The sequence below is a fragment of the Echiichthys vipera genome, assembly GCF_963691815.1.
Source record: "Echiichthys vipera genome assembly, chromosome: 19".
NCBI lineage: Eukaryota > Metazoa > Chordata > Actinopteri > Perciformes > Trachinidae > Echiichthys > Echiichthys vipera.
The window spans coordinates 539,707-554,450 of NC_139844.1; the positions used below are offsets into that span (position 1 = coordinate 539,707).

Below are 14,744 nucleotides of genomic sequence, written 5' to 3' on the forward strand. Positions count from 1 at the left end.
GGTCGACTGCAGAAAAGCAGTCCAAGAACACATTAGGTCGTACAGTTAGTTCCTGAGTCCCTGGGTTTGAAGAAAAATGTTTGCCAAGCCAGTTGATTTTGTCTCTAATAGTTATAATTTAGTCATTAAAGAAGGTCATGAAGTCGTTACTACTGAGGGTTATAGGAATACATGACTCAATAGAGCTGTGGCTCTCTGTCAGCCTGGCTACAGTGCTGAAAAGAAATCTAGGATTGTTCTTAATCTCCTCTATTAAAGATGAGTAATAGGCTACTCTGGCATTACGGAGGGCCTTCCTACATGTTTTTAGACATTCATGCCAAGCTAAGCGATATTCCTCCAATTTAGTAGAGCGCCATTTACTTTCTAATTTTCGGGATACTATTTAACGGGTTTGTGAGTTATGCCACGGAGCTAACTTCCTCTGTTCCATCTTCTTTTTTAACGGAGCAACAGAGTCAAGTGTTGTTCGTAGTGAGCCTGCAACACTGTCAACAAGGTGATCAATTTCAGAGAAACTAACGTTAGTGCAGGAATCTTGAATATTAGGATAAGGCATTAAATAAAATGTAGATGGAATCGATTCCTTAAATTTAGTTATAGCACTATCAGATAAACATCTAGTGTAGAAACTTTTGCCCAGAGGTGAGTAGTCCTGTAATACGAATTCAAAAGTTATTAAATAATGGTCTGATAAAATAGGATTCTGTGGAAAGACTATTAAGTCATTGATTTCCACACCATAAGCCAAAACAAGGTCGAGGGTGTGATTAAAACAGTGAGTAGGTTTATGTACACTCTGAGTAAAACCAATAGAATCTAATAGAGAGATAAACGCAGTACTAAGGCTATTATTATCAATGTCCACGAGAATATTAAAATCTCCTACAATGATTACTTTATCAGATTTAAGGACTAAATTTGACAGAAACTCTGAGAATTCAGATAGAAACTCAGAGTACGGACCAGGAGCACAGTACACTATAACAAGTATAATTGGCTGCCCAGTTTTCCAGGTTGAATGTGAAAGACAAAGAACAAGGCCTCCCCCTCGACCACTGCCTCGAGGAATATGAGTATTTATTAATATGACTGGGAGGAGTGGATTCATTTAGGCTAACATATTCTTCAGGATACAGCCATGTTTCAGTCAGACAGTTCTTTGTCAATATGGTTATCTAATATCAGATCGTTTACTAATACAACTTGACAGAGATCTGATGTTTATTAGTCCACATTTTATTTTCTGATTTTGTTGCATTATTGCAGATTTGGTGTTGATTTGTATCAGGTTTTTCTGTATAGCCCCTCTTCTGTTCATTTTTGATCTGGTTAATTTAGATGAAGGGCACACAGCGTTTGTATACTATACTGAGCTGGAAAATACGCCTCAGGGAGCGCAGAGAGGTGTATTAGACTGCCACTCTGCTTCCTGGGCACCTGCAATAAGGGCAGCGCAGAATGATGTATTAAACTGTGACTCTGCTTCCTGATCCCAACGCTGGGTGGCATGGTTTTAGACTGCTAACAACTGCGTCCAAGTTCTTAGATATGAGAGCAGCACCCTCCAAAGTAGGATGAATACCATCTCTCCTAATAAGACCAGGTTTTCCACAGAAAGACTGCCAATTATCTAGGAAGCCCACATTATTTACTGGGCACCATCCAGACAGCCAGTGACGGAATGATGACTTGCGGCTATACATGTCATTGCAGGTCAAGTTGGGCAGGGGACCAGAGAAAATTACGGAGTCCGACATAGTTTTTGCATATGCACAAACCGACTCCACATTAATTTTAGTGACCTCCGATTGACGTAATCGGGTGTCATTACTGCCGACATGAATAACAATCTAATCATATTTACGTTTAACCTTAGCCAGCAGTTTCAAATAGGACTCAATGTCACCCGCTCTGGCCCCTGGGAAGCATTTTACTATGATCCCTGGTGTCGCTATATTCACATTTCTCAGAATGGAGCTGCCAATAACCAGTGTTGTTTGCTCAGCATGTGTGTCACCGAGTGAAGAAAACTTGTTTGAAACGTGAACGGGTGTATGGTTAACCATGGGCTTAGATTTAGAACTATGCTTTCCTCTCAGTCACCCAGGAGGACCCTGGCTGCTCAGGGATTGGAATTATTGGGAGGGTTAACAGAAGCTAACGCTACACTATGTGGCTTGGCACCGGCTAAAGTTATAGGTGGCCGGCTAGCTACCATAGCACAAGACTGAGCTTCCATGGTGCTGATCCGTGCCTCTAACTCACTGGGCCTCGCCTCCAGCGCTACAAATACACTACACATATAACATTTTCCATTATCACTAAAGGAGGCAGAGGAGTAGCTAAACATCAGACACTCCGATGCAGAGATCAATGGTCAAAAAAGATGGCCAAAGTAGATAGCGATCAGGGCTCCAGACTTCGACTAAAATTTGAGTGTGCGTAACTGAAATTTAAATTCCAAATGTCTCGCCATATCAATATGTAAGTTGCTAAACAGCAACAGAGTGACAGAAAAGACAGGACAATATATAAGCACTGTAAGAAGATAGTACTGTCAGCACCGTAACACAAACACATAGCCTCACACGTGAGCCCCACAGCTTTCATTAACATCAGGCTCCAAGTTATAACCACAGTGTCGCACCTGATGGCCCCGAAGCCGCCGTATGTGATGAGCTCCCGGCAGTCTCTGCCGTCTGTTGGCAGCTCCCAAGCCGAGTGACAGCAGAAATTTACTTAACCAAAATAGTTTTCATGTCGGTGTTTAACTGATTCATTGACGTTGTTTCTCCACCCAGCGCAGCGATTGAGGCAGCCGGCAGCAGGTGACGCACACAGACTGACCTGCTCAGTCAATGTAGATGCGGTTCATATGTTTATATGTTTAAAACACAGCGGGAGAAAACTCGGGCGGGAGTCAATCCACTTAACGTATCTGTTCTGTGAGATGAGCGAGTCACATCGCTTGTAATCTCGCTCTCGATATGTTGGATAGACTGAAGCACAGACGAAACAGCCAGTCATAACACATGACATGACACAAACAAACCCTTGACCCTTGTAAAACATGTCCTGTGCCAGCTGGAGAAAGTGTGAGTACGAACACACATAGTGGATGTCCTCAAATAGGCCATTGTAAATCCAGGCTTACACTCAGAAAACAAAGCATCATTCCCACTTACGTAACACGGGCACTAAACATGATGACATGTGCAGCCCGCAATGTAATTTAACCTTCTCTGTTTTACCCAAGAATATTGAACATGCTCTGATTTTAATGTTTCTCACATCCACTTTGTTTTTTCTCCTCTTGTGTCTTTCTCTTGCAGTCCGGACTGCCCTAATAGCAATAATCGGATTCATGCCAACAAAAGGAGAGGGAGCAATAGGATCTCTTGATTATACTCCAGAGGAGAGGAGGGCCCTTGCCAAAAAGTAAGATTTGTTAAACGATAATCTTTCAAATGTTTACTCTCTGCAGAGTATGTGTTGTGTGTGCACTGCCATGGATAGAGAATGATAATGAGGTGAGTGGTGTGGAAAGTAATCAGCACCTGAGCTTTGGTGGACATGTCTCCCACTAATAACTCACAAAGGTGACAGAGTGCACCAAAGCCAATCCTGCTTTTGCAAGAAGACCAATTCATATTTGCCAAAACACACAGTCTCAGGAGGGAGCATGTTTTGGTATGTTGCTCTTCATTTCACACCACATTTTCCTCTGAGGAAACAGTACAAAGCCAGAAATGTTTCTATTAGCAGATGAGATGTGTGTGTGTGTGTGTGTGTGTGTGTGTGTGTGTGTGTGTGTGTGTGTGTGTGTGTGTGTGTGTGTGTGTGTGTGTGTGTGTGTGTGTGTGTGTGTGTGTGTGTGTGTGTGTGTGTGTGTGTGTGTGTCAGTCATCCAGGATGGTCCTGGTAATCCATGATTTGTGGTTGTGGAATGATTTAACTGTAGTTTTTGAGGTCATCAGCGACTTCTACAGCAGTGTCCTGGAAAGTTTTCCAGACATCATCATGTAGTGCAGACTCTGGGCAGCTTCTGATTGGCCTGACCATTTCCTGACCTCTCTCTCTGTGACCCTCCCTGTGCAGGGGTGTGTACTTGACCCCAACTTTGACATCTGCAAAATTACCGAAATCGTTGCTCTTCACGGACGCGGGTATTGAGCCGGTTTTGAATAGCTAATAGCAGTGATCCAGAGTATTTATTGGCCTTGTGGCATAGTCAGTATTTTGATGGAAGTCAGTCATAACCATCTTAAGGTTAGCAGAGATGGTCTTGCTTGTCCATGTTAGGGCTGAGCTAACAACTATTTTGATAATCGACTTCTCATGGGTTATTGAAACGATTAGTCAGCTAATTGGATTAGAAATCGCACTATTATTCAATGGCTTTCTTTACCTACCAGTTTTTAAATTTACCTTGATGTTGTTTAGGGCATGTGCTAACTAGCAATAAAGACAATACAAATACTTGATTCAAAGTATTTTTTTTTTTTAAATAAACATTGCTGCTGTTTAGGATACTACTACAAAAGATAAATGAAAATGCTTAAATAAAATTTTTGCTGATATAAGAAATAAAAAAATACAAAAATGAAGTATCAATTTTATTGTAAACCAAGGAATCATGAACTAGAAAATAATGTTTTAAAACCTTTTCCTTGATAAAAAGAAAATTAAAGTGCATTTGCCATGAATTTTGTGTTCAGCAATCTGTACTCTTTGTCGTGCTCGTGCATTACCAACGTGCTCCTGTGATAAGCAAACTCGGCTTTGAAAATTTTACATGATTTTTTTTTTCCTGGGTGCGTCCAGTGTGGAATGTTCCCATATATGGCTGTGCGATCTGACAATATCGTATGGTGATAGTCCATCATTTCATATCTTACTCTAGCGTTTATCTTGCAGTGTCATGAATCATGCACTTTAGAGACCGAGGGGTGGGTGAAGATGTAGTTAGCCAAAGTCACCCCGAGCGTTGTTAGCGTGGCATTAACTGTGTTTCTCTCTTCATTAAATTGCCAGAAAACTACTATGACACACACACACACACACAGACCTATCTACAGTACACACACCAGGGGCACGACACACGCTCCGTTTGTGACTCTGACACAGGCTCCTAATAAGCATATGGCACTCTAAAATGTAAAAGAAATCCACCAGGTGTTGAAACTCATCAATATTCAATTCTCATATATTTCTCATATACTGACCAATCATTTTATCCGGTAAAGTGCACTGGAATGCCTGACAAAGTGGAACCTCTTACTAGCAAATTCGGGGTAGGTCAATCTCCCTCGAATTCAATAGTAAGATGCACTGTGGTCTGGTGGAAAATTATAGTTTATGCTGAAATATGATGCACGTTTATGCTTATTGAAGAAATGGTACTTGGCTTGGTTTATGGCGCTGTGGAAAGAAACTGCAGTAAACTGCGTCGGCCAAAAGGATTAATCAGTCGACCTCTAATAGCCAATGCAGAGAAGCTTATACAGGAGAAATACAGTATGATCCCTTCAATTGGTTTTATTCACTACACGAGCTGAAGCATTTTGGACCAATTGGAGACTCTTAACAGACTTATTGGAGCAGCCTGATAAAAAAGACTTGCAGTAGTCCAGCCTAGAAGTAATAGATACATGTACTAGTTTTTCTGCATCTTTCTGAGACACAATGTTCTTAATTTTCACAATATTACACAGGTGAAAATATGCAGTCCTTGTTCTTAGTTTTAATGTGGGAATTGAAGGACATACACCCAGATTCCTGACTGTAGTGCTGGAAGACAACACAACACCAGCCAGAGTAACAATATCTTTAGATATTGAGTTTATGAGGCCTTCTCGGCCAATAACTTCAGTTTTATCTGAGTTTAACATCAGAAAATTGCAGGTCATCCAGCTTTTTATTTCCTTAATGCACGCTTGAAGTTTAGGAGACTGATATATTTGATTCGATTGATACCAGAAGAAATCTATCTGGGTATCATCAGCATAATAACAAAAATTTGCGTGCTTCCTCATAATATTTCCTTAGGGAAGCATATATGCTAGAACCCTGTGGAACTTCGTTACTGACTTTAGTGTGCATGGGTTTGTCATTAACATGTACAAACTGAGATCAATTTAATAAATAAGACTTCAACCAACCTAATGCGGTTCCTTTAATGCCAATTAGATGCTTCAGGATTTGATGATCAATAGTGTTGAAGGCAGCACTAAGATCTAGTAAAACAATTCCAGACAAGTCCTTTGGTAAAAATTACTAATGACCTTCTAATAGCTTCAGTCAGTGTCGTCTTAGTGCTATGATTCATTCTAAATCCTGACTAGAAGGCCTCAAAAAACCCATTATTATGTAACCAGTCAGACACTATTTTCTCAAGGATCTTAGAGAGAAAATGATGGTTAGATATAGGTCTATAGTTGGCTAGAAACTCTGAATCAGAGTTTTGATTACAGGTTTGATTACAGCTACTTTAAAAGACTGTGGTACAAAACCTGCTGATGAAGACATATTAATCATATCTAATACAGTAGTACTAACCAAAGGTAATACTTCTTTAACCTAGTTGGAATAGAGTCTTAAGAGACAAGTAGATGGCTTTGATGACGAAACAGTTGAGGTTAGTTTGTTAAGGTCAATTGTAGAATAGCAGTTCAACTGTCCAGTGTAGATCAAAATTAGTAATAAACTAATAAATACTTGATTTATTCTGAATACTGTTAGTTTTTTGTCCAGAATTTGACAGAATATCTGCTGTAGCTATACCACTGCTGCATGTTTTTTTTTAAATAACCAAGGCACTTCAAAAACAACCTTGATTTTGTGAAAACTGAGCAAAATTAGAGAACAATTTCCTATACCTCCCAGATACTTGTGTTAATCTGGCATTTGGTGACAATTAAAACTTAACTTATGTTCATGTCCCAAAGGATGAAGTTGTTGAATTTGTTGAGACTCTTCTCCAGATTCGTGGACCTTGGCAGTGAGAGGGCATGCCAGTTATTGGATGTTATGCCCCTCTTCCCTCTTCCCCTGTGGCCCAGGCCCACTCACATTAATTGAAATGATCTGAGCCTCAGTTCAAATGCTTCTTGCTTAAAGGTCATCACCCTTCTGAGATTTAGTTTTGTCTGACTATTTTTGAACATTTCATCTGAACAAATCTGCAGTAAACACTCCACCTCTGCATCAGACCACCGCAAACCGCTCAGCAGCATCATTTTAAATGTCTGTCACAGGGAACAGTCAAATATAAATAGACATCAGGACTGCCATAAATGCTTGTGCTCCTACATGTGCATCCATGCTTTGCTAAAGCCCAACTCTCTCAAATGGGCCGCGGCTAGCAAGCATGCACGGTACGAATGGACAGTGTGAGTGCGCTCTAAAAGAACATTTGCCATGCCTTGCAAATAGCCTGATGCCTAAAAAGCCCAGCTTCTTCCTAGCTACTTTACTTCTTCACTTCTTGGATGAAAATCAATTTCAGTCTGGTTAAAAAAAAGACACTGATTTGAATAATTTAAACAATAACGTATCCAAACCTTTCCATGCCACCTTTAGCCTGGGGAGCGCCACAGTTATGATGTGGTGTTCCTCAGAGTATAAGTCATGCCTACTCTTCACAGCTGTATTTTTTTCTAAGAAAAATCCACAAAAAACTCTTTAATGTGTTAGGGGTAGGGGTAGGGTTAGGGTTTTCCCCACCTCACTGCACTTAGGGGCTATGTTGATCTTTCTGTTAGCAATATTGCACTGAACCTTGGGGTGTAAAGATCCACACAGCCATGTGAATCCTTAGCAGGGACCTGGCATGTGAATGTGCTACAGGTCGCGGAGGTAAAAACATGCTTGTAAGCTGCTGAACACGTACACTGAGGCAACCAACAATACCAACAGACAGTCGATGCCAAATACCCCTGTTCACATACACAGATGCACACAACTTTTGAAGCTGGGTGTTCTGCCAGTTTGTTGACAGGATTCATACACATCCCTAAAAAGTGTGGGCAGCTTAGTCTAAAAGTTTTTGTAGTAATTGGTAAATTACCACTGGTTGAGCACCAGTAACAGTAGAATTTTCTTTGGCAGAAAAAATCAATGGGCCACCCACTGTACCGGCTGCTGACTTTGGGGAATATAACTTTTAAACGCATAACTAATTGAGTTCAGAGCTCTTTGTCTGGATTCCCCTTTGTTTGTGTCAGCCAACAGATCTGAAGTGCTGTATCAAACACACTGTTGACTGGATACCTGGCACACTGCTCTGTGAAATAATTCTCTGTGTTTCCTCATGGTAAATGGTAAATGGACTTGTACTTATATAGCGCCTTTCTAGTCTTCTGACTACTCAAGGCGCTTTCACACTATTTGTCACATTCACCCATTCACACTGACATTCACACAGATGGCGGTTGACATCTTCATAGGATCTAATCTAACCATTCACACGACATTTACACACCCATGCGCAGCACGGGGAGCAATTCAGGGTTCAGTGTCTTGCCCAAGCACACTTCAACATGTCGAGCGGGGGAGCTGAAGATCGAACCGCCGATCTCTCAAACGGAGGACGACCCACTCTTACACTGAGCCACAGCCGCCTTTGTGGCGATGTTCATGTTTACATCGCCACAGTGAGGACATTTTTGGCAGCCATCACCTCTTCATGATTTAAGGGGTCAGGTTTGAGTTACTTTACATCTTGGATCTTATTTTCATAGTTTTACAAATAGCTGTGATAAAACATTGTATTCACCAAAGTAATGAGATGTTAGCCAGAGAGATAGACCGACAGATTTATAGATGTTGATAGATCGATAGATATTTTATTGACCCAGAGGGAAATGTAGGCATCCAGTGGCTTGTTACAACATACAAAACACTGACACACACAGAAATGAAAAAAAGAAAGATAAGAATAAAAACAGTAGTGAAGTGACAGTCTAGACCTTGGTTGTCCAACCCTGCTCCTAGAGGGCCACTGTCCTGCATGTTATAGGTTTGTCCTTTGTGCTATACACACCTGATTCTAATGATGTTCTCGTTATCAAGCAGCTGAAGCTTGTCACAGGTGTGATTATTGTTAGACTCAGGTGTGTTAGGGCAGGGAGAAACCTAAACATGCAGAAAAGTGGCCCTCCAGGAGCAGGATTGGACACCCCCCGTCTAGCCACTAGAACTACGACAGAGAGCTGTCACTACTTTACGCAGGGTTCTCTTTCATAATATTGTGTTCAATGTCTCACTATGGGATGCACGCCTTGCTGCAGCCCTCAGAAGCATTTATCTCAATGCGCCAATCCTGATTGGCTGGTAGAAGGTGTCCATCCGCCACAGGTAGTCCCATCTACCTTAAATAGCTCATGCGGACGGCACCACCTCATTCAAACACCTCTTCTCACTCGGAGCATATCTCTGTGTCCGACGTGTCTTCCGTCTTTGGATGACAACATCACTGTCTGAGGGCTCACTGATGTCTAGAGATGATGGGGGAATGACATAGACAGACAGACAGACAGACAGACAGACAGACAGACAGACAGACAGACAGACAGACTGACTGACTGACTGACTGACTGACTGACTGACTGACTGACTGACTGACTGACTGACTGACTGACTGACTGACTGACTGATTATGGCTTACCATGGGGATTTTTTAAATCTTTTTTTATCAAGGCTAAGTTAACTGTTCGGTGCAATATTGGGAGCTTTGAATCTGATATTATTCCAGAGGTATAGATTTAACAAATATGTTAAACTACAAGTTCATCTCATCTCATCTTCATCCGCTTATCCGGGGTCGGGTCACGGACTACAACTTCACCAGATGGTTAATGAAAGAAGGCCTACTTCGAAAATGGATACAATGCCCCTCTTGCTCTCATGTTATGAAGCTGAAACAGCCCTATGGCGAAAAGGAGGCAGCATTGTGAGTAGAACAAGTAGACATGTGCCTTATTTATTAATTTTTTATGTGTGTGTAAGCATAGCAGCATGCAGCCATCAAATATCTGCTAGAATTCAGTGCCAAATCCTATATTTTACGACATTTTTTTAAACTACAGAAGATATGACACAAAATATGCTAAGTCACATGTAGAAAGTCACAATACAGATCACACAACTGCAAATTTTAGTTTTTAAGTAAGTTAATGTTAATTTGGTAGATCGGGGTGTTCTGCATGTGTACAAAATCTGAAATGAAAACAATGTTACATTTTTATTAATTTAGTTTTTATTTATTTATTGAAATCAGTACAGTATCATGGGTTTTTATTTTGTTACATTAAGCTTTGGAATTACTCATCAGGATATGCCGAGATGCCGAAAACAATGTCGAGGTCCATCCGAAGTGGCTCCATATTTGAGAATTCAAATATCACATTAGACTGCATACATGGATGCATTACATCTACAGGTGCGTGGTTTTACATTGTATAATAACAAAAGACATCAAAGACAAACTATAACTCAGACCATTATGTTTTCTTTGAATGTTCACACTGTACTGTTGGTTGGGATGGGTCCTATAAGGGCCAATGCTTACAAGACATGAGTTTATAAAGTGTATGAGAAGAATTCTGAATATTGGTCAAAAATATCAAGCATGTGTAATTGTATAAGTGCTGGGTTGCAAAGAGTCCAATGTAGTACAAAGGTCTTGTGGATTTTTAGGTTTTAGGTGGTTCCCGGAAATTGTCTCAAAAGACAACCCACAAAAGGACTTAACTTTTCTATACAATTTCACTTCACTGTGCTAATTTACTCAGCATCCATTTTTTCAGTTGTTTCTTAAAATTATTTAAAGATACAGCAGATTTAATTTGTTATCAGGTTTTATTCCATTCCTCCCCTCATACAGGGAATCCCTGCTTTGCTTTTGAGATTTGTTGTTTCAAGTTCAATACACTTTTATATTCAGGGTATGAGTATCTACTCTGTCTGCAAATGGTACTGCAAATGGGATTGCAAATGAGAAATTATGGTTATAATTATGGTTATAAAAAGACCAATGACAAACTTTTAACCCACCACTTCTAAATTGTGTCATTGAAATATTTATCTGGTTGATATATTACAGATTCGCCCAAGGCCTTCGACTGAGACAAGTGGACATGCTGCAGGAAGGAATTACTTGGAGTTCTGCAACTCTGAGTAAACTTGCAGACAAGCTGCGGAGAGTTTGCAAATCAGGAATGAAAAGAATGAGAGGCAAGCAGACTGTTGGACAAAGAGCAGATATTGTTATGATAGATGAAAGCAAATTTGTCCATGAAAGAAAGATATGAAAGTTACTTAAACACTTGTGAGTATTACTTTGATGCCAAATACATGCTTTTGTGTTTAAAAACATGCATTTAATGTTGGTTAAGTCTGTGCTAAACTCTGAAATTATAGACAATATACACACATTTAAAACCTGTTTTTGCCTGAGGTGTTTTGAGGTGTATCTGCTGTATCTCAAGGAGTAACTACTGCATTATGGAATAAGGTACATTGTAGTTCATTGATGCAATCGAGGGGAATGTCGGTTTTAAGATACCACATTATTCCTACACCCCAGAACAGTGCAGTATTTGTAAACATGCACCACTACTCCAAAGCTAGAGAGACTTTTTGAATTTGCTCTTGTGAATTTCAGTACAACAGAGGATTGGCAAGCAACAGGAGTTCTTGGGTGTTCGGAATGCTAGGGATTAAGAATGACAGGAGAAGACCCATTCTTAAGATTGTGCCCTCTAATAAAGAAGCACGTCATTTCAGATGGGTGGAGGTCTTAGCTGTCTTCAGGATGAAGGTTACAATCACCTGAAGATTTTTTTGTCGACCCTGTTACAGGTGCTCATACACAAAACCTGGAGAGATTTTGGGGCTATTTGGTGACAAAGAGGGAACCGCACACAAAAACTACTGTGGATGTAATTGAGTGGACTTATTGCCGCGGAAACCATCACAGTAATGGAACACTTGCTTTTGCATGACATAAGGAAAAAATATCCAGTATGAAACCTGTCTGAAATGTAGATAAAAATATCAGGTGTATATGTACACTACAGGTCAAAAGTTATGAAACAATAAATGTACTGTTACCTCTGAGAAAAAAGGCTATTATCATGGACATGAAGGCCAAATGCCAACTCCTTCCTAACATGCAAGTGAGCTTTTTTGTTCAGTTAAAATGCTGTTATATGTATTGGAAAAGAAAAATATTTGTGCACTGGGGAAATAAATCACCTGATGCAGTAATTCTAGAGTAGGTTTAAGCTCTAAAGTGCAATGTTTGTACAGTTCAGTACATTTGTTCTAAGCATTGACAAGTGTAGTTTACCTGATAAAGAGCAAGTTCATGTTGAGCTGTGCAGGGTTTTTTTTTTTAGATTTCGCAATATTTTGTATTTTTGTACTTAATATTGTGCAGTATTTTATGTTGTGCTGTTTTTTGTAAGCAGGTAGATTTTGGTTAAAGGATCACACAGATCTTTAACAATAGAGGACCTGTATACAGTATGTCATACTGTCATACAGTATGACCTGCTTATACATTTGATTCCATATTGTATGACAGGTTTATACTTGTCAGTGTTTGAATTTTCAGGCAGACCTCATTACCTGTAAGTTAAACTACACAGCAAGTTAATGCAGTATTTGTTGTCAGCCTTGGGAAAATCTGAACCAGTGGTTTAATAAATGCCTTATTTGTACTTGCATTTTTAGGCGATACAGTGGGGCTCAGAAGAGCAATCTTATTATAAATGACAGATATCAGTCGCTTGCGTTGTACGTTTAGAGCCAGGAATTGGTCCATCTCAGCTTCAGGCAGTTCAAAAATGTGGGAATGGATTTTGGATAAAATATCTCATTTGAAGGTACTGAAAAAAGTGACTATCAGGCAGGCTGTATTAGTCAGACATCATCATCATCTGCAGCTCAGCGTGACTAAAACAAAGGAGCTCGTAGTGGATCTGACGAGGGTGAAAACACAGGTGACCCCTCTCTCCATCCACGGGGTTCCTGTGGACACTGTAGAGGAGTATAAGTACCTGGGGGTGTACTTGGTGTACTTCAATAATAAGTTGAACAAAACTAGACTAGGACGCAGAGGCTGTCTACAAAAAGGGCCAAAGTCAACTCTTTTTCCTGAGGAGGCTGAGGTCCTTTAACATCTGCTGGATGATGCTGAGGATGTTTTATGAGTCTGTTGTGGCCAGTGCGATCTTCTTCGCTGTCACATGCTGGGGGCTGGGGCTGCAAAATTTATAATGCAGAAAAAAACCCTGTTCATATAATATTCAAGAGCAGAGCCAAGGAGAGTTTCAAATATATACACTAAACATAGAGCATATCTGAATTGTTTAAAAAAAAAAAGCTTTCTTATTTTTCGAGTCAAAGACTGTTTTGATGTGCTGTCCAGTTTCCTTACCAAAAGCAATAAGACCTAAATAATAAACCTTCTACCTTTGTCAACAATACTCGTCCTTTTAAGGATGAATCTCTCTGCTACCATCATTTCATCTTCAACTGCTTATCCGGGCGGGTCGCGGGGGCAGCAGCTTCTTTACACACTCTAAAGCCTTCACTTCCTTCAGGAATTTCATTTCATATTTTAAAGAGGCATTATTCAGTTGAACAACTGAAGCATTGTTTACTTTTATTATGTGGTTGGAAACTGGACTATACAACCACACCGTTATACTTAGTGATCACATGTATCAACATTTTGTGTATTTTACCAGTTGTGCATGGTAACGTTGATAGAATGATTAACAATTGCTAACGTCCATTAGGATAAGTCCCCTGTTCATTGTTTATTATGAATGATAAGAAAACAATTTACATGTTTGAAAGTACAGCAAAAACAGCAAAAAACCATATCTGAGAAAATAATTTTACATAAGAAAAATATTCCCATATTTAAACAATGAGGTTATAATAATTATATAATATTATAACCTCTCTGTTTAAACTTAACACTAATCAGTCTAAAGACAGCTGGTCATTAGGCTGGTTATAAGTGTGGGGGGCAGGGGTTATCGTGAGCAAGCGACATTTCTTGAAGCCATAGGAAGCTGGAAATACAGAGCTTTTGTAACAACACAATATACCCTCTTAGTATTAACGTTTACTATTGACGCAAAATCCAAGCAATCGTCGGTACAGGAGTACAAACTGTCTCCCTGGAGTATGGCCGTTGTCAGAGGTACAGAAGAAACTAGAGGGAGCCTCAGAGAAATCCCCATTTAACGTATACAGACACGGCGTGACTATCGTCGGACAGTGATACATTGCTACAGAGTTCAACCAACCTCACTTAACCTGGTAAGTTTCACTTTTCATTTATTTTGGTTTACCAATTTAACGTTACTCCCTACGTTAGTAACGGTATCCATTAGTAGCGATGCTAGCTTGGGTAATGTAAGCTGGCCAGCTAGTGTTCTATCGCTAACAGTAGCTAATGTTAGCATTCATGCTAACGCTACTTTCTAACGCTGCCATTGAATCACTAAACGTTAGTAATTACTAGTGCTGTCAGATGATTAAAATATCTAATCACGATCAATCCCATCAACGTCATAGTTAACTCACAATTAATAACACATTTTTATCTATTCTAAATGTCCCTTGATTTCTTCTTGTCCCATTCATTTTTCTCATTTTATTGCTCTTATCAACAAAGGAAAAGTGGATTGGCTTGCTTTATGCAAATGTTCTTTTTTATT

General features: G+C 39.9%; 1 protein-coding gene across 1 annotated transcript in view; it reads left to right on the forward strand.

Annotated features, from left to right (window-relative positions):
- The window catches only part of ube2j1 (ubiquitin-conjugating enzyme E2, J1), a 115,418-nt gene that overhangs the window by 72,996 nt on the left and 27,678 nt on the right, over positions 1 to 14,744 (forward strand). Inside the window, exon 5 of the mRNA XM_083934018.1 lies at positions 3,336 to 3,441. Within this exon, the coding sequence (XP_083790144.1) occupies positions 3,336 to 3,441 (106 nt within the window). The remainder of the gene's footprint in view (positions 1 to 3,335; positions 3,442 to 14,744) is intronic.